Source organism: Lagopus leucura, unplaced genomic scaffold (genome assembly GCF_019238085.1).
Source record: "Lagopus leucura isolate 7727_CA_CO unplaced genomic scaffold, USGS_WTPT01 Super-Scaffold_100159, whole genome shotgun sequence".
Taxonomy (NCBI): Eukaryota; Metazoa; Chordata; class Aves; order Galliformes; family Phasianidae; genus Lagopus; species Lagopus leucura.
This window is the reverse complement of record NW_024962335.1, coordinates 17,482,679-17,504,435: the sequence shown is the minus strand read 5'-3', so window position 1 is coordinate 17,504,435 and position 21,757 is coordinate 17,482,679. Positions and strand designations below refer to the sequence as shown.

At 37.1% G+C, this 21,757-nt stretch overlaps 1 protein-coding gene across 1 annotated transcript; it reads left to right on the top strand.

The window, feature by feature from the left end:
* Positions 1 to 1,971: 1,971 nt before the first annotated feature.
* On the top strand, positions 1,972 to 19,765 carry DRAM1 (DNA damage regulated autophagy modulator 1). Its single transcript, XM_042890489.1, has 7 exons — positions 1,972 to 2,239; positions 8,552 to 8,619; positions 9,813 to 9,955; positions 12,653 to 12,830; positions 13,878 to 13,936; positions 16,101 to 16,193; positions 18,440 to 19,765. The coding sequence occupies exons 1-7, from the start codon at positions 2,082 to 2,084 to the stop codon at positions 18,482 to 18,484; spliced, it is 744 nt and encodes a 247-aa protein (XP_042746423.1). The 5' UTR covers positions 1,972 to 2,081; the 3' UTR covers positions 18,485 to 19,765.
* Positions 19,766 to 21,757: the final 1,992 nt, after the last annotated feature.

The window sequence follows — 21,757 nt, the reverse complement described above, 5'->3', positions numbered from 1 at the left end:
TTCTCTGAAATACCATACTAATGTTATCAAACTCAGTAAATAAAATGTCTCCTCCTCCACTTTGTAAGTAATCTGTTTTTATTACTCCTTGCAACTGCTAATGATCTTGTAAAAAACTATGTAAAAATGCCACTGACAAAACCAATCCAAAGATCATCACTTACAAATTCTGTGCTCTTACTACTTCCTGCAATAAATGTATCACATGAGCAATAATAAATGTTTACATAGCAACAAAGTGCCTTTGCTAGTGATCATCAAATAGCAAGCTGCCACCTGCTTTCAGACCAAACAATGCCCGAGCACTGCAAAAAGTCATGTGAAGAATTTAAGTACTTAACTCTCACTTGAGAGTGAGCTATTTGCCACTTACAGAAACATAGCCAGTATAGTTTTGCAGAACAGGGGATGAAATGTTCGACATTTTTCCAACAATATCTCCTACACTGACACTTATGTGGTGTTGGATCTATAAAGAACCAAAATGACATACAGTTATTGATGAATATATATATATATATATATTTCTGTAATTAAAGCAAACCTCAATACACTTCTGCAGTCTAATACATGGACAGCATATTTCTGTTGTCTGACACATGCTCACTGTACCAGAGTCTGGATATAGTGCCTGAACAGTATTCTTTTGTTTCAAAGGACAAAACAAGGTTACCTGTCATAGAGGGTAACACAAAACTTAATAGCAGTGCATATTAAGGCAGGTGAAATATTAATTTCCACCCATTATTTTTTTGCATTTCTGACTTAAAAGGAAATAAACACATTGCAAGACAGTTTCTGCTACTTGCAATTACTGAGACAGATGAGCTATGGAAAGACTAACTGGGATTTATTTTATTTTTTTAAGCCCTTGTTTTTCCTACATCTAAAACACCCCTCTTGCAGAGCAGTACTGAACTAGCCACCATGAAAATGGATGGGCTGTATTTTGTGTGTGCGAAAGTACTCCAGCAAAATCATGAAGTATGAGTGAATTATTAGACTCAAGTTACACCTTAAGAGTATGAGCAGTATGAGCTATTCCAAAAGGCACTCGATATGCCTTCAGCATATCCACAGTCTTGACTGTAGAGCAGTTTGTGCCATTACTTCTCTGTACTTACGCCCAGGTGTGCTGTCCTAAGTGTCTTGGTTCCTTGTGTCTCTGAAGGTTGGGGGAGTCCTGAGCTGCTGCCTTATGATGCTTTCAGTATAGGGAACTTCACAGAGTCACAGAGTGGCCCAGATTGGAATGGACCTCAAGGATCTTGAATCTTCAGCCCCCCTGCCAACATGCAGGGCCACCACCCTCCCTGTTTAATACTAGACCAGGCTGCCCCGGGACCCTAACCAACCTGGCCATCCACAACCTCTCTGGTCAACTTCCACAGAAAGTGGAACTCACATGAGATTTTTATGGAAGAGATGGGTTATGGAGCTACGGAACCACAGCACACACTGAGGTGGAAGGGACCCACAGTGACTGTCGAGTCCAGCTGCTGGCTCCTCACAGTACCACCCACACTCATCTTTGGGAACAGTGACTGTGCATACGGGTGTTAGTCCGGAATGCAGACAAACGCGTACAGTCAAAGCAAACAGAAATAAACTCGAGTAGTTGTTCACAGCTTCGGCTTCAACCAAAGTAAGCACATGGAACAACGTGAGCTGGGATTAAACCCTGCTCCCCTCCCAGCGTGTGAAAAAGTGAAACTTCAGACATGTGCCAAAGGAGGTCGCGCTGTGTGTCAGAGGCGTTTTGAACGCGTGTGTGTGTGTGGGGGGGGGGAGTGAAGGGGAGGGGGAGAGGAGGGCTTCAAACCCACACCGCAAAGCCCACGGCCTCCCGCCGGGCCCCAGCTGCCCACCGCCCCGCGCCGCCCGTTGGCCGCTGTCGGCCGTTAGCCGGGCGGGGCGGCACCGTCGGCGTGGAGCGCTGAGGAAAACGAAAGCGATAAGGGCAGGCTTCGAGCGGCGGGGAGGGGATCCCCGAGCGAACTGGAGGCGGAAAACACGCGTGAGGCGGGAGGGTGAGGCCGGCCCCAGGCGGCCTCGGTGACTCCCCGCGGCTGTGGGCTCCGATGCCCGGGGCAGGGCGACAGAGGGAGATGCTGTGCTTTATGCCTGGGGTGGCTGTCGTGCCCGCGCTGCTTGTCGGTTGGTCCTCGGCCGCCTTCATCATCTCCTATGTGATCGCCGTGCTGGCTGGTCACGTCGAGCCGCTCGTCCCCTACATCAGGTGAGGACGGTCGGGGTTGCCGGGGCGCTGGGCTCAGCGGGCAGAACTGTGCTTCACATGCACTGCCTCCTCACATCCTGATCCCTCGGAGCCACGGGATCTACATGCTGGCAGAAGTGCAAAAAAGGGTCTGGAAGAGGTTTTGGCTGGAGCCGAGGTTGTGCTGCTGGCCTGATCCTGGGGAAACTGATGCTGAATGCTCTGTACTAAGTTGTGTAAACGCAGGGTTTTTCCTTGTTCGTTTGAAAAACTCCAGAACTGGTCCAAAGTGCAACAGATGATGGTGTGACTTGTAGAGACGCAACTGGCTTGTTTAGGAAACAAAAGTAGGCATTTTAAGAATTGCACCATAGGAGCAATGTATGTAGAAGACTAACCGGGAAATGAGTGGTTGTCCAGAGAAGGGCAATGGAGCTGTGAGGGATTTGGAGCACAAGTCTGATGGGGAGTGGCTGAACTGGGGTTGTTTTGCCTGGAGAAGAGCAGCTCAGGGGAGACTATTCTACAATGACCTGAAAGTTTGTGGCAAGGTGGGAGTTGGCCTCTTCTCCAACGTAACAGTGATAGGACAGAAATAATGGTCCTAAGTTGCACCAGAGGAGGTTCAGGTTGGATTTTAGGAAATATTTCTTCTCAAAAACAGTGGTGTTGCAGTGGTACAGGCTGCCCAGGGAGGTGGTGCAGTCACCGTCCTGGAGGTGTTCATGAACTGTGTGGATGTGGCACTGAGGGACGTGGGCAGTGGGCATGGGTGGGAGATGGGCTGATGGTTGGACTAGATAATCTTAATGGTCTTTTCCAACCTTAGTTATCCTATGATTCTGTGATTCTATTCTATGACCGGTATGTTCTTTCTAATATCTTGTCTCCAGAAACCTGGTCAGTCTAGATGCTAAAAAAAAATACCATGAGTGTGATCAAACACTGAAACAGGCTTTGCAGCAAAGGTGGTTTATGTCCCATGCCCACCGGTATTCAAGAGATATTTGGATACTGGTGGCGAAGTCATCAGACTGTTGGACACAATGATTGTTGTCAATCCCTTCAATTGCACTATTCTGTTCTATTTCATTCCATTCAACTTGATTCTAGATTTAGAATAGATGTTAGGGTTAAATTTTTCACTGAGAAGGTGGTGAGGCACTGGCACAGGCTGCCCAGAGAAGTTGTGGATGCCCCGTTCCTGTAGGCACCAAACGCTGGGTTGGCTGGGGTCTTGGGCATCCTGATTTGGTGGTTTGCAACCCTGTCCATGGAAGAGAGTTGGAACTAGACAATCATTGAGGTCCCTTCCAACTCAAGCCATTCTATGATTCTGATTCATTCAATTCCTTTCCATTCTATTCAATTCCATTCCATCTCATTGTCTTAGTCATTGAAGCACAGTTTTGTATAAATCATTGCTTATATATAAGTACTGCGTCCAGTTCTGGGCTCCCCAGTACAAAAAAGACAGGGATCTCTTGGAAAGAGTCCAGCGGAGGGCCACGAAGATGGTGAAGGGCCTGGAGCATCTCTCCTATGAGGAAAGGCTGAGTGAACTGGGTCTGTTCAGCCTTGAGAAAAGGAGACTGAGAGGGGACCTGATCCAGGTCTATAAATATCTAAGGTGTGAGGGGCAGAATGGCGAGGCCGGACTCTTTTCAGTGGTGAGTGGAGACAGGACAAGGGGAAACGGCTGGAAACTGCAGCATAGGAAGTTCCGCACAAACATGCGCAAGAACTTCTTTACAGTGAGGTGACGGAGCACTGGAACAGGCTGCCCAGGGAGGTGGTGGAGTCTCCTTCTCTGGAGATGTTCAAGACCTGCCTGGATGCCTACCTGTGCGACCTGCTGTAGGGAACCTGCTTTGGCAGGGGGGTTGGACTTGATGATCTCTGGAGGTCCCTTCCAACCCCTACAATTCTGTGATTCTGTGATTCTGTGATTCTGTGATATAGTTAACATTTAAATCCAAATAGGGAAATTACTAGCATTTGTCTCTTAACAGCGTAAAGGTGAGACAGAAATCTGAGAATGGTTTTTGATATCTAAAGAAGCCTTTCAATTACATGTTTCAAAGTAAATCTATGTCAAATTCTTTGACAGAATCTATGAACACATACAATTTTGTAAGACTGCTAACCTGAGTTGTATATACACTTAAATTTGCTTGAAAGTTAAGTCTGTGAACGTAAGCAAGTTAGGTGATGCAACCCACTGCAACCCACAAGAAAGTTGAGCTTCATTCAAACTAAGCCAAAGAAAATTGAGCTTCATGCTTATGTCATCCTTCTTAGGATCATCTACTCAAATACAGCTCTTAGAAAGCCTGGTTCCTGTACATGCAAATATCATCTATAGTTTCAACAATCACAGTCACAGTTCCATTCTCCTCTGATTATATACAGTTTTATTGGCACAAAAAATGCAATTTATCCTGTGTTATCCAAGAAAAATAAACCATTTGGTGTAACTATGTCTACACTCAGTACATGGTTTGTGCTCAGAACGACTTTGAGGTTTTATAATAAAAAGTTTGACAAATAGTGTTTCCTATGGTTGCAGTATATGCCTAGTCCTTGAGTAAAACATGAGTGAATAGGGCATATTTTATGTACAATTATACTTACAGTTAAGTTTTTGACAGCAAAGACATGTTGCTTGTGTCATTCTTTTTAAAGTTGCAGATCAAATCAAGAATTTACACAGATGTAAAACTCTGATGAAGGTATCGCAACTAACTGCCACAGTTAATTCAAGAAGAAGCTGTGTGCAGTTAATACCTAAGTAGAAAAAATGAAACAAAACAGCACAAAACAAACACCCTAAAACATTCTTATCCTTTAGCTAAGGAATAACTATAAATATCCATATACCTTAAAAAAAAAAAAAAAAAAAAAAAAGCAAACAGGACAGTTAAGACATTTTCAGTAAAAAACAAACGAACAAACCAGTGCAATATTTCAGGCCATCTGAATTATCTAGCAAAAATCTGTTTTTGAGAGAGAGATGTTTTGTTTATTTTAATAGCTTTTAATACAACATTTTACTCAGGTTTTACACTGTTGGTGAATTTTAAGTAGTTCTAAAAATATATGGTCCAGGCATACGATCTTTGTAGAAGGTACACTTGGGAGTACTGTTGTTCCTCCCATGTACTCAGGCCAATATTTATAGTTCATACTTATTTTGCACATTGTTGCTTTGGGCTGAAAATCTGAATCATGGGATTCAGTGATTTAATGAAACTTAATGTGATAAAAAAGAAAGAGGAAGAATGTTGCAAGATTTCAGTTGCGCAATATCTTAACTGAACTTGAATTTGCATGGGGAAATTCCTGTTGGACAAAGGAGACAAGTATTGACAATTTTCAGTTCAACATTTCTCAAATTCTTTGGATTCTTAAGTAACCTATGCATGCCTTCAGGTAACTTGTTCACTGCATTTGTTCATCATGTGACAGCTGCCTCAGTGAGAGAAAGACCACATTTACATTTGCCATTGAAACTGTGCCAATGTCAGAATATAGTCATCCTACCTTGAAATGTAAGTCTTCAGTTTGGAGTGAAATAGCTTAGGATGTCTATACAGAAAATCTGATGATGATGGTGATGAGTCTTTTGGCCCTAAAATGTTTCTTCCCCTTCTGCTCTACTTTCTCTTCTTTTAAGACTTTAGAAGACTGCTGGACTTGGAAAAATTTGCTACGTGAGCCGATGATTCAAATACTGTCATTTTCATACTGCATTTCTCATTTGTCCATGACTTGCTCACCTGTGCACAATTGCAAATAAATGAGCACAAGTTTTTTGTTTCACATGTGCCTTTTCCTTTTTTCCTTTTCTTTAAAAGACAGTTAGTGTCACTGAATACTTTAACTTTTTTTTCCAAAGTGACAGACCAGAATTAAAACAAAAATATATCTAAGTATTCATTTAGTCTTAGGAATATTTTTGGTTGAAATTAGGGCACTAGGAAGATTGTATACTTTCTCTATATATTGCAGATATGATACAATATTCTCGGTATGAAGTAACTTGAAAGCATACTTCTAAAATCATTGAGTTAAAAAGTCTATAATTGCAAAAATTCACCACCTATAAGGATTTTGCTTAAGAAAAGCTTTAATTAAAAAAATGACTGGAGATCTGTGCAGTTTCAGCTTATTTGGATTGCTCTTATGGTGAAGTGTTCCAAGAACTTCAAATGGTTGCTTTCTTTACATGTTCCAATTCCATTCTCTTCTCACCTACACCCTTCAAAAGCTTTGAAGTGATCACAATCACTTAGCATAGAGCAGCCTCTGATTTGCAAAAGTCCTTCAAGGTTGTCACAAGTGGCCCACTGTTTAAATGCAGTCCTCAGCTGTATTTATGAAAACACTCAAGAAAGATGAAGAAAAGATGTGAAGTTCAAGGTTAAAAAAGCTGGCCAAACAAAGAAAGGATTAAGATGGTTTTCAGAAGTGTCAAACAAAATAATAAGAATCACCGTATTCTTTTCATTAATTCCATACCTAAGAGAAACAACTAATACAGGATACAAGCTGCAACAAGTCTTTAGAAGGCATTACACCAAGAAAATACCAATGAGTGGGGATTCTTAATGCTTGAGAAGTTATAGAAACTTGCCTAAAAGCTGGAGTGTCCCAAGCCTTCGTTGTCTGAACATTTGGAAGCTATCACATCAAACGGAATTAAAAGATTGTTCTGTTTTGTATCATGTAATAGAAAAGGGTTCTCCCTGCATTCCAAGCTTTCTCCCATTCTTTATAAATCATACTGTCAGCTGATAACTCAGATGCTTCTATAACGTGCAAGGGGATTATTATAATGTAGTTTCATAGTACAAATAAATATTTTGTTGTGGCCATAATTTTCTGTCTTGAAGTTAACAAAATTGTCAACATTTTATTTGAAAGCATTTGCGTATGCAGACAGAGTTTTCTCTTTTGGCTGCTAGAGAACAGGCACTCATGATGAGATCCTGTCATTTTGCCTGCATTCAGCAGTAGGTTTTGATGTTCAGCATGAAAACTAATCCAGCCTCTGCTGGAATGAAGTGGATTTAACTTCGTGAAACATACTGAAAATCTCTAGCTAGTACCTACTTGCCTCACCATATAGCTAAGAGAAAGTTTCATTCTCAGAGTCTATGTTCAGTTTCCAATGAATTTTGGCATTAGCTAAAATCTTCCCTGTGTTTATGAGAATAGTGTTCCTTGGGTGCCTTTGTTTACAATACATGACCATGTTAGTACTCATGAGGAAGCTACACCACAGCCTCTCAATAGTGGTGAGTGATTGAAAACGCAGTTCACACCCAAATTATCTAAGGGTTTATGAGCTACCTACTTGCTATTGGCTTGACCAATAGAGTCTTATCTAATAGATATTCTCAACTGGTTGTGTTTTAGACAAGTAAAAATAATGCAAAGAGGTGATGGCATTGCTGTATTCTTATTTACACAGAGCACTCACATAATCTCAAGAGTCCTACTTGAGGGGACTTGAATCCTTATCCTCCCAGGAGTATGCCCGTCCTGTAAGGCAAAAGCATTCTCTGGTATGGGTTCTCTGTTTAACTCCTATGTAGGGAAAAGAGGGAAAAGAATTCTGTGATGAAGGTATTCCATTTTCTAGGCAACATACATTTTTTAGAGACGACATTTTTCATATGAATGCATTCATTTATGAATGAATGGATATTCTCACACTCACGCTCCATTTCTCTGGCCCAGGGAACTTCTAATTATCCATTATAAGAACAATTTGCTTCAGCAAAAGAAACTTGCAATATCTTGGACTGAGAGTACTCTTAAGCTACATCTACATTACAAAATTAAACAATGCCTAGCAACATTCCCAGGTGTTGGAGCACAACTGCTCTTCTGGGGTATGGTCCCTTGAAACATGTTAGGAAATTAAGCTCAATTCTCTTAACATTTTAGGATACTGAATGCCGTTAGATAAGTTTATCACAGTGTTCGTTCAGTGGATAAAATATCATTTATACAATCATTTATTTAATTTATTATCAAAGTATTGCAATCTGACACATCTATGCATATTGCATACACAAGAAGAAGGAATGCAGTTCAAATATTGTGCTCAAAATATGTGATTTCTTTCTGAAAACAAAGTCTCAGTACTACAAAGAAAGCTTAAGAATGCTGCAAGTGACGTTACAGTTTTTATGTTCAAAAGTGATACATACATAACAGCAGTTCACACAAGCTACATACTTCTTGGGGCTTCGTTTGCCCATTTCATTTATGTTTTAAAGATCTCAATTAACCTTAAATTTCTTCTCTCTCTTCTTGCTTTAGTGATACTGGAACTAAACCTCCGGAGAGTGGTATCTTTGGCTTTATGATTAATATTTCAGCACTTTTAGGTATGTATGAATTATTTGATCTGAACACAGTAAAGAAATGTAAACTTGCAAATGTTCTCTGCTTGTATTGGAGTCCATGCAATGTTCAGCAGAAAAAATAATCTACAATTAAATAACAATTTAATGGTATATCAGTGATAAGGAATTCCCATACAAGGGCAAGGTGCTTGCCAGTACTGTCACCTTAGTGTCCCTTCTGTCTCTTAAGAGCATTTAATCAGTGCAAAGTAGTTGGTGTAACTGGAAATAAGAAGTGGAGGAAAGATGGTGTTAAAAAATGGTGTTAAGGCAGTACTTGTTTTCTGTGAAGATGTCTACTCCTCCAGTATATCTGCTTATTTTGAATGAGAAAGTTTGGCAGTTCCTATTTACTTCTAGGGGATGGAGGGTCAATAGCTATGTGACTGTGTGTATGGAGTCTGTGATGGATTTCATGCAGAGTAAAATCCCACATTTTACTTTTTCAAAAAGAGTCATTCAGTCATACTGTCTAGTTGAATTTCATTAACATCTTAGTACACGAACAACATTAGGTGGTTTAATTTTCTAGCTGTAGATAAAATGTTCTGTGTTATCAAACTGAATTACAGTATTGCTTTTTTCATGGAATCTGGTCTACTACTTATTATACACTAATGAACCATGATCTTTTAAATCAATAGAGGTTTTTGTCAGGAGTGAACTGCATGTAGGTTGCAGTAAAATGTGTGTGTAAAGGAGACCCTGCTGTATGAAAGATTAGCCAACACTGCTTCAAAATTTTCTGAATATTTTCTGAATACAGAGCTAGTTACTTTTTTTTCCTGTGTACAGACTATGAAAATGTATTAATTCTTCAGGTTGTCTATTATTAAAAGATGTAGTTCTAGTACAAAATTATATATCAAAGCAGAAGGAATTCTCCCATTTTCATGTTATGGATCTTCTCACTGTAACAGCTATTCCAAATGTGGAAAGCCAGTGCCTGGTACTTCGTATGGTATTCAAATTCATAATTTTCTTTAACCAATTTGAAATTCTTTCTAGATGACACTGATATACAGTGTTGAGTTTAAGATGTGTAAGAATAGTTGCAAAATTAAAGGCAGTATTATTTATCGGATAATGCTTATCATTTAATTCCGTATGTAAATTTGTTATGGGGCAAGAAATATAAGAGATGTATGAACATTAAAAAATATTTCTTTTTTCAGGTGCAATTACAATGTATATCAGATATTTAATAATAGAGAAGCAGAATGAATCATTGCGCTTTGTTAGGTCTTCATGCAACACGTTTTCATTGTGTATTGGATTGATGGGTTGTACTGGAATGGGCATAGTTGCAACTTTTCAGGTAGGATCATATTTTCATATCATAAATAAAATGAAAGGTTTTTTAGCAGTTAAAAATGTAATTGATTGGAATGGTTCATATTATCCTAGTATGGATATTTTGGAAGTGGAGCAAGAATGTCTTTTTTGCTCCCGGCTTTTTAACAGCTTTAAAACTACAGACTTGGTTTACTCCTCTGAACTGAATTCTTTTTTTTTTTTTTTTTTTTGCATAGCTATGTAGGTAAGGGGCTCAGTGTGTGCTTATCCTATAACATGTCTGTACTAGAAGACAACTTTATATATATATATATATATTACATATACTTTCTGCATCTCAGAGTCAAATCAAGTATACCAGGCAAGTAGCTTGAGATATTGCCTTTAAATCTTCGGGAACAGCTAAAATATTTCCTTCAAAGGATGGTCTACTTTTAGAAATGCTTGGTAAAGACTGCTATGCTCATATAATAACCTGACAAAATATAGAGAAATGGAAAACAAAGATTGTGAAGGCATCAGCAGCCAATAAAATTTTTGAATGTAATTGACATGCTGTTTTCAAACTATTTAATCTCTCTGTCTTAGACTGCTATCTTGCTTTTTTATTTTTACCTCTAAGCAGTGCACGTAGAAAGCAAACATTACAGACAATGCATATTATTCTATTTTAATTTATTTATAGGTGGCACAAAAAAAAATCAGATGATTGGTAGCAGTGTTGCTGGCCTAAAATATAAAACAAACTCAGCTTTAATAAGGAAAAGCTACATAAGGCATACAAAGTGATTTGGAGAGTAAGGGAAGTAGAAATTCTGCTCTTCATGTTTCAGAAGTTCTTATCTAACCTTTATTGGCTGTCCTTGCCTGTTCATATATTTCCTCCACACTCAAGTATCATAGTAGATCTGATTGACATTTCTGGGCATCACTTCATTTTCACTCTTTCCTAAGCAAAATACCTGGTTTATTGAAAAGACTTCAGAAATACTGCTGGAAATATGTAAGATGTACACTTACACAAATCTAATGCTACTTATAATGAGTTTTAAGCAGTATAATTAGCTGCAAAGAAAATTTTTCATACTTTTGCAGCAAGGTAAGATATGCTAGGTAGAATAGGATTTTAATGGCATTGCTCTCTGAACACTTAGAAGTGAGAATAAGAGTGGTAGAAAACCCTAGCAGTGAATTCTCTAAAAGCAAAAGACATTCTGGAAGAATAAGTTATGGTCATGAATGAGGTGTTTGTTCTCTATTTTAAATAATGAAATGCCTGACAGTGAAGGAATAGCTTTAAGAATATAACTGGATATAGAATGAAAAGCCTTGTAGCTCTTAATGAATGAGGCAAAGCAGAAAGTCAGGTCTCAGTAGGTTTGTTTTTGCCTTTTGGACATTAAATGTTATTAAAGAGAGATCTCACTGTCTTGGACTAAAAGACTTAGCAGGCTTACCACACCAGATGTAGCAAGATCTCCTACAGTTCTGTAGGAGTTATGTGTAATGTGTTTCTTAGGGAAGCTGTGCCAGCTTGAAAGGAGCAAGACTGAGAGCTGCACAAGAAAAGCTCTACATATTGTATGTAGGGCTGAATGTAAAAGCTAGCAGTTATGCTTAATGCTTTTTATACCAAATACTGTCATTTCTGCATGGAAGGCAAAAAGTGGGACAGAGGAGAAGAAAGCCCAAATATAGATGAGAGACCACTGCAATGCCTCTGTGAGAAACATGCTTTAAAATTTGTCAGAACTTAATACATCACAGACAGACAGAAGGGAGATAAGTAGAAAAAATGCAAAGAGAAAAAAATTGAAGCAGAACATGTGAACATAATCCCTATTAAAAGAAAAAGAAAACAGTGGCCACTAGACAGAAAAGATATTAAAATATAAATTTGAAGCTAATTTCTCTTTCTGGTGCTGGATTCCAGAGTAGCATAACTTAGTGTTCCTATTTTTTTTTTTTTTTTTTTTTAACATTTAGAAATACAACAGTTTCTTTGGAATCTCAAACTGTTTCATTACAAGATTTTTCACTTGTTTGTGTTTGAAATGAGAGAATATTCTATGTTCAGATTTTTACAAAAATACAGGCCACATGTAGTGATATTTTCACTTGTGGAAAATTAATAAAAGTTACTGTTGATGTGCTAAAGAGTAAGAGTAAGAGGGCTGAATAATTCAAGAGATTGACAGTGGAAGATCTTTCTGCTGATTCATTTCCTGAGACCTTGTGACTGCCCACTGAAGCATGGGGGACAAAGCCGTAGCAGTCAGGGCTCATATCAGCTGCCATGAAACCTCACCGTTAGTGTGGCCATAAAAATGCAGATTCAACTTTCAACACTAAAGAAAGAAGATGTTCAGCAAAGTAAAGGGAAAAAGGAGGTATAAGAATCTCTTAAGAAAAACACAAGCCAGTTCCTGCCTGTGAAAACAGTAATCATCAATAATCAACTGCTGAACAGCACTTAAAATTATCTGCGCTTTTTCTGTGCTCGACTTTGACCTATTGGCTTTGGACAAGGTTAGCCTACCCCTCTGAGCTACTCTTTCTCCTTTTTCTTTCATCTTCTCTATGTAGACTACTTGGAGAAGAGAGAGTTTCCTGCTGCTTCTACATGCTCAGCATAATGTAGCTATCATCTTCTCAAGACTCACTGGCTCCTACCACGGTACAAATAAACAGCTAACCACTGTGTTGATTCTCTTTCCAGGAGTTGTCTGTTCCCAGCGTCCATGACATAGGAGCTTTGGTGGCATTTGGCTGTGGTGTTGTATACATAACGCTTCAATCTATCATCTCTTACAAGTCCTGCCCACAATGGAACACTTATTTTGTGTGTCACATAAGGATGCTCATATCTGTAATATCATGCATTTCTTTCATTCCCAGTATCCTTTATAGTGTATCCCCCCGCTTTCCCTTTGTGCCTTCATGATCATTCTTTGAAGTTATACCATTGCTAATACAGGATGAAAATGAGGTTACAGTCTTTGCTTAGGACTCTCAAATATTTCCGCTATAATAATGCAGATAGCTTGTCAGAACACTATTAATAGCATAAAGTTAGGCTTCAGAGTCATTTCAAAAAGATGTACCAATACCCTGATGTTCTTCATGGGGTTACACAATAATTCAGATAGGAAGGAATATCGGGAAGTCAGCTAGACCAGCTTCCCCACCTCCTCCATTTATAGAGGGTTGTAGAAGATCTGCAAAACATAGGGTTCCACTTCTACAGAAAATCTAATTCAGACACTCTAAACACTGTTGGCATACGTCAGATTTCCTTCCAGCCTAAGCAGATGCTTCAGTTCGTGTTTGCTGGCATTTGGCTTAACCAAATCCTGAAGACACACTCAATGCACTTACTGGATTTTTCAGTAGCTCGCTGAAATTAGAGTAATTCCATTGGTTTTATTAGATTTTAAGTGATCTTCCAGTGTTAAAAACTGGTTGCAGCAGATTATCATGTCATTCAGCTACAGTCTGCTTTTGTTTTCAGCAGCTGTAAAGTATTTTTAAAGAGGGAGCCAATCCTAAGAGAAAATTATACAAATGTATCAAGGTCCTTATTGTGAACCTATGGAAAATGAGCTCATTTCCCTTCCAACATTGCCAGGCTCTGTGGCCACAGTCTTCAGTCATCAATTTGAGCTATGCTTTGGAATGTCTCCCCATACTCTCAGTGCTTTGGAAGAACTCCACAAAACCTTCATCTGTTTAGAAATTTGTTTTGATTGCTAGCATTCGTTCCCTTTTAATAACACACTTTATTTACTGTCTTAAAATTTTGATGTGATATTCTGGTTGTTCAGGATCTCTCGTATTAGAGAACGGGAAAATAGGAGGGGGAAATGGAATCTATTTTTATAAGCAGGCATTCTTGCTATCAGTCATTAACTTTTATAGTTTCCTTTACGCTGTTTTTTCCCCAGTGATTGTGTTTGCTTCAAGAATTTCCATGACAAAAATTGATTGGACTCCAAGTGAAAAGGTAAAATTCCATTAGGAAGCCAACTTACTCAGTTTCATTCTATTTGCAGAATTCTGTTATGTTTGTCTAAAAGTGTATAGCATTATACACTCCTCAGAGAGTTTGAAGAGTACATTCTCACGGACAAAAGATCACTGTGTTTTGGTTTTGTTTAGTTTACTGTTATTTCTTCATTAGCAAATTGTGGCTAGTTGAAATCATGGATGGGTAAAACTGAAGACAGTTAGACTTTCGTTTTAACTAGGCACTAGAAACTTACCAGTAGAACAAAGCGTAAAAAACAAATGTTCTGGTAATGACTTGTTCTACTTCCTTCTTTGGTCACAGTTCTTGAAAATGAATCTCACACATGGAACAAAGGCAAACCAATCTGATTCTGACACTTTCAAGTTTTTTTGCTGCATTTCTTTTTTTAGCTTTTGCTATCGTTCCTTACTAGTTAATCTTTACTAGCATGGTAAACATTGGGTGGTTGTATTCAAGTAAGTAACAGGTATTTGAGTGGTTTTTGGTGTTATCAGAATGATTATTATGAAGGGCAAATTTTATTTTTGTACAAACTTTCCCACATGGAGATATTCCAAAATCAACTTAAATAATACAGAGAGTTTATCCAGCTTCAAGTGTTTCATAAAAGCAAATTTGGTAAATGTATTTCAACAGTAAACATTTGATAAATGTATTTCTAAAGTTAGATAATCTTAGTAATAGCTACCTCTTGAGGCTTGTTTTGTTGTTTTTTATTTTTTTAATTTAAATGAAAAAATGTTTTTATTGAAAGATGGCACACTTGTTGACAGCACATAAAGAAACACTTCTCATTCTGCTTGTGTCATACTATATAGGATTTTCCATGATAAGGGGCAGTCGTACAATGGTTGCCATCCATTTTAAAACATTGTGAGAATTTCCTGTAAGGGATTGTACTACTGAACTCAGTGACTCTGAGTAAAAGTTTTGAATATGGGCACTTTGATATTCTTTACATATGAACATATATTTTCCAGGTGAAAATTATGTGTTGATCTTGTGCTAACTGTAATTTTCTTACATATTTATACACTATAGATACATCATGCATTTGCATAGTTATGCACAAGACGTATTGTTTAATGGGATATATACAGTCTTGATAAATATACTTAATATTTTCTACAAATGAAATCTATTAACTTTTATACAATAAGTCATTAGGATGATGAGTTGTAAGCCTTAGAATATTTATTGAATTTATGAATGTTTCTCATTTAACAATACCTATCTTTATAAAAACTTGAATTAACTACATGTGATTTTACATACGAAATCAGGTTTCATTTCCCTTTGAAATAAAATAGCGTAACATTTGGTGACAATGCTAGCTATTCATAAAACAAACACAGTGGATTCATTGGTGGAAAAGAAACACACTTAAATTTACTGAGTATAAGTTGCTTAGAAGATTGTTAGGTTTGTTATTGCTTTTATTTTATCTTTTATGTTACAGTGATATAGGCTCACATAGTATGTATTCAAATGTATCTTTATGTATTTGAATAGTACTGTTCTGTTTAATTATTGTAAAGTTGGAGCTCCTAAACAAGAGTCCAGGATCCTGTTATATAAGCTTGGAACATATCTCTCCAAGTGATTTATCATTTGAAGCACATGGATTCCTTTCTCATCTCATACACTGTCTTTTAGGGATTATTCTTTTCAAAGCCACAGAGCACTAAGCTTCTGACAGACTTGTTGTGAACTCCCAGCACCATACTACCTGGTGGCACTGTAAGACTATCTAATCTGTGGCCTGGAATAAAACCTTTTCAACATTCATCATCAGAGTTTACAGATTTAGAAGATGTCTTATATGCAATAAAATAATAAAAACTGTTTTCATACTGCAGACAAAAAAACGGGAGTAGAAACGTGTTTGTAACTGATCAGGATTTGTTTACACATACTTCATAAAGTTTCATATTATTTTGAATCTCCTTTTCTTATGCAAAATAATAAGAAACGTTTAATGGCAAAATTGAAGCAGTCCCTCTTACTTCGAAATATTCAATATTTCTGCCATGTACATCAATGAGAATTTCTATTCTCGAGCTTATTTTTATAACATTCCACAGTTATTTTTTTAGCTGTTTTTTCTGAAAATTCATTTTGTGCCTCATTCCATCAGGATTATACTTACCATTTCATGAGTGCAATCTGTGAATGGACAGTGGCCTTTGGTTTCGTCTTCTTCTTCTTAACATTCATTAAAGATTTTCAGGTTGGTATCTGAATTTTTTTAGCAGTGACTGAAAACTATGAATTGAGTAACAAATACAATAGAAAATTGCTACTATTTATCTGAGCTAGAAATACCAAAGCTATACACAAATTTCTGTGAGAAGCCATTTCTGCCTACCTTGTGAATATATTTTCTTCTGTTTTTTAAAACAAAAAATAGTGCTATAAATCAGTTTAATAGGTGTTTGGTCTTGAAAATGTCTCAATAAATGTGTATCTGTATTTAATAATGGCTTTGTAGAAAGAGACCCTTAAAAGAGTATATAACACCAAAACAAATGCTGCAACTCAAACTGCATTTCTTTCTACCTGAGGTATTTTATATAATAATGCACTTTATTTCAAATGTAGCTGTTTCATTTATTTCCATAAATTATGTATTTTGATACCTGTTCCCTCATAATCAAGTACGTTTTGATTAGCACTAACATGAAAACATTTTGTTTCGTGTAGCTGGAGTGACTTCAGTTTCTGGTGATTCATCAGACATGACTATAAGAAGAGAAAATATTAGATGAGTTAAAAAGAAAACAAGTTTTATGTGACTTGAGCTTAGTTTCTTCAGCTTCCTCTTCCCACATTTTCTTGCTTACCCATCGTGTTTTAGCTGCAGTTTCATGGGTTTTTGATTCAGTGCAGGGATATTAAGTGCTGAAAGTATGAACATGTAAGGCTTAAATTCAGCAGAAGAACTTGTAAAAAAACCATCAGAAACCATCAAAAAACACTGCTCATGGTAAGTGCCACTGTACATGTTAGGAAGATCATTGTTTCCTTGCCCATCTCACAGTTCTGGATATTTGATTTCTCCATATCATAGCTGCATCATTTAAAGATAGAAAAGACAGAGAAATGCTGTTTTGCATTTCAGTACTAAGTACTGAATCACTGTGGACACTGTATCACGTATGTAGGTCTTTCACAAACACCATTCTCTCACACAATTCCCAGAAAGTTAAAAATTATAGATACAAAATACTTGTGTAACTGAAGAACTACTTGGGATCACATATGTGAGCCAACTGGTGCTGCTATAAATTGCTGGAAACTGTAACCAGGTCTTTTGGAGATGGGAGGTAAGGAAAATAGTGGGAGCCCTCTAAGTCATAAAACTGAAGTTTTACATGAGATCACATAAAATTTTGTAATTAGCATAACTTGCTTTTTCACTTACATGCTTGCTAAGCATGGGAATAGTTAACACTGATGTGGTTTATCCATATATAATCCATACATAACTTTCATGAGCATATGTGAAAATCAATTTTCAGCTAAGGATGAGAATGGTGAGGTGCTGGAACAGGCTGCCCAGAGAGGCTGTGGATGCCCCGTCCCTGGAGGTGTTCAAGGCCAGGTTGGATGGGGCCCTGGGCAGCCTGGTCTAGTATTGAATGGGGAGGTTGGTGGCCCTGCATGTGGCAGGGGGGTTGGAGATTCATGATCCTTGGGGTCTCTTCCAACCCAAGTCATTCTGTGATTCTGTGATTCTGTGACTAATAACACTGAATAGGCTATGGCTGTAGGGTTTTCCCATATTAAAATGAAGTCTAGATTATGTTGAAATAAATGTATTGAAAAAAATGTAATTTATCAGAATTGCAGAATGAATTATATTAAGGGCCTGTAACTGTCTTCCAAAACTGACAAAAAATATTCAAGTACCATCATCAAATTTACCACTTGTCTTCTCTTGTATTTACTGCCAGTCCACCATGGTTTGATGATCACATTTCTGATAGCACTGATTTTACCACTGAAGTCATACCTTGCAGATACACATTTGCAGTCAGTACCATAGTGCTCAGAGAATAACTTAGTCAATGGCTCTCTTCAAATCACAAAATTCAAACACTGAAAGTTTAACTACATATAACATTATGATCTCAATAAATAAAAGAAAGCAATAGAATTAATGAAATGTATATATTTTAACTTACAGGCTATAAAATAACATGGCATATAGTGTCAGTGTTTGACAAAGACATTTTTTTTATTGCATTCTCTTTTTTTTGTCTTAATCAGTGTCACAGGAAGACAAACTATTAATCCAGGAAACGAAACACCAGACTATAAGAAAAATAATCCTTCTTTATTTTTAAATATTTCTCACAGTACATATTACATTAAAATATGTATTTTGTCGTTATAATTCCTTGTATTCCTTGTATATCACAGAACTGTAAAATTAATTTATCTTAAACTGATCTGTTTTTATTTTTCTTTTAGAGAGTTACTTTAAGAATATCAACAGAAATACATGAAGACTCCTGATAGCAGAGAACACTGTATTTTGAGTTGATGAATATTTTATGTTTCTTTTTATTATGGAAAACATTGCAGAGGAGCAGGGATTTCAAGTTCTATGAAGAACCCACACCATTAATTCTGCAACATCTTTAAAAGCATCCACCAAAACTTTTTAAATACCAGCAGCAATATTCCTGCTCCCTTTTTGCATTATTTTGTAATTTTTATATTGTTTTATGTATTCAAAATACTGCAATAGAAGTAATCTATAGAAACATTTAAAAGATGTGGACCTCCTCAGTTATTCCCTTCTGGGCAGAGCCATAGTCTTTTTCATTTGTTGTAGTCTGATAAGTTGCATTGGCTTTAAACTTGAGAAAATACAACCTGGAAATAGTTTGAAAAGTTTAAAGACAATGGACAACACTAAACCTGAACTCCTACTCTTAAGTTGCAAGGACCGTGGAGGAAGCAGAAGCTGGCAACTTTGTTTCAAGATTTGATATTTGCAATTAGTTGACTGGAACACTATACTAAAAGCTTTTGATGGTGGACACAAATCGTAGAAGTTTTAACTATATTGCATGAAAAATGTTTTCTAATCATCTTTGCACAATATACATTGTAAAAGTCTATTCCCTTTTTTCCCCTTTCATGCATTCCTGGACACAGGAAGCTCAAAACTAAAGTGGAATAGGAAGGAAATTTACATTTATGTGAGATGTACTAAAAGGAAATCATACTGCTGTGTGGTTAATACGGAGCAGAAGTTTTCCAGCCTTTGTTTTAATCTACAATGACGCTCTCCAAAAAGTTATTGAGAGTGAATGGAGAACAAGAAGAGGCACCGATAGTTTTCATGTATAAGCATGAGTGTGATATATGTAAAGAAATGAAAAAAATAATCCTGGAGAGCTTCCGTGGTTAAGATAGGGCATATTTACTGCTATTAATGCACTCCTGTGATGAAGTACTCGGAAAGGACATAACTGAGAAGTCACATGTTACCAAGTATCTGGAGGCAAAATGTTCTTTCATGGGCTGATTCACTACCTCCGCTTAACGCATTAACCACCAGGCTACCAATGAAATTCTGTGAAAATTATGTCACGTGTGATGTAACACCCCCCTTTTTTTTTTCTTTTTTTTTTTCTTTTTTCAGAAATACTAATGATTTTCAGTTGTTAATTTTCCATGATATAAAAAAAAAAATGTTAATTTTGGAGAGCGATGCCTTAAGTACTAGTCTTCTGTTGGCATTTCCTTTAATGGGTATTTTAAACTGTAATAAATTCATCTGTTTCACAACTTAAAAGCATCCATGTGTTCTTAATAAGCTATTCCAAATAAGAATATTAAAAATGTTTTCCTCTGACAGATTTGCTTTCTACAATTTTCAGGTTAGTCCACAGAGGTTTATAGTTATGATCATGCTGAAAATAATATCTAGTGTAGATCAGATGCAAGACATACAGTTTTGCGTGTTAAGTGTCCTGCAAAGGGCACATATTCCTTGGTCTGAAGATCAGAAATACTCATCAGAAACTGTATGCCAACCATTAAATGACATCCTGTTACTTTCAAAGGCCAGGTTAAGACTGTATTTTATGTATTTCATAGATTTTAGTGAGAACTGTTGGTGGTAAGCGGATGGTTGGACTGGATGATCTTGTAGATCTTTTCCAACCTTGGTGATTCTATGATTCTATGATATTGCATTGTGATTTGTTCTTTGGCTTTTTATTCCTAGTTCTCTCAAACTAATGTATAAGAAGCTTGAAAATATTACTTCAAATGAGATTTGATGTAAACTCATCAGTTTATGAAACTTTAAATGGACAAAAGAAATCATGCTAATTTGAAGTTCAGCCTTTAGTAAAGTTTAACATGTTTTTACAGTGAATTCACTTATACAAGAAAATAGTTCTTTGGGCTTTATTGACTCAAGTAAAAATCACTACAATATTCTGCAAGTTTTAAGGCGCAGAGGCAGCAAACACTGAAGAAAACTTTCAATCATTCCCAACACAAGTCTCCTGAAATGAGTTCATGCTTACTTAATCTCTTATATCCTGTTCTCCTCAAAATAATCTTAACCAATCTGTAAGCACTTTCACAGTGCTTACAGTTTTCTGAGGAGGAAAAAAAAAACACCCAAAAAACAAACCACATCCATTTCAGAGTAAGCAGGATATATATATATATATATATGTATATAAAACCTTTTTTGCTAAAATCAAAATTAATTCAATTAATGCACTAATATAGTTTAATAAAATCCTCCAGTTTTTCTGAGCTTTAACATGCTACCTTATATGAGTTGCAGTCATGCCCAAAAGAATACATCAACAAGAATTTCCTCTTCATTAAATTCATTAGGCCAGAGGTGTCTACATGCGGGTGCAGACAGTGGACCTTTTCATCTGTGCAGTGAGCAACCACTGAAGATACTTAGATTACTCTCTGAGTCCAGGCATATTTTTATCCCAGATGCCATGTATTTTTTAGTTGCAGTGTGAGTTCATACGTTACAAGCAATTCAAAGAATTTTCTTCTATCAAGCTGAATCATGACTCTTGTTGAGTAATGCTGTTCAATCTGTTACAAAAGATCTCTAGAGGCCATACAGATAATGTCATAGCATACTTCTATTACTTTATTCTGTTGCCCCTTTTTCTATTGCCCTCACATTTCCTAGCAACAAGAAATAGAGATCTTCTTTTCTTAGGAACTATGCTAAAAATATTTTTCTAATCTACTCCATTTGCATGAGGTTTTCTGTCTGTCAGTTCATTATGAGTGAATGAGAAACTTTTGTATAAACTATAGTAAATCATATGAGAGTTGATCTTTTTAATGGTTACACTAAATCCTGTCTCCACCCCTTCCTAAGGTGCACAGCCTCATTTTTCTAGGCTGTGCAGCTGGCTTTAATGATGGAACGCTACCACTCTCTATCACAGTCAGAAATCACAAGGAAATGAAACCCAATCAACTTAAACTACTTAAATAACACTTCATCATAGGACACCTTTACTTTCTGCTCATCTCCCACGTGTGCTGAGCCAGAGAACACAGTATATTGCGCTATTTTAAGGAATGCAGGAGCAGAAGGATTACAGAAAAGCAACCTCCGATATGGACTTCAGAGTGGCTCTCAGTTGAAAACTGTAAGAAATGATCCAGCGCCCAAGATCTTAGCAGGGAAGAGCAAAATATTCATTTGGAAGATTGAATCAGTGTGCTGGGATCTGGCCAACAGGAATCTGTGAGACAAACTCCAGAGTCCTGCCACAG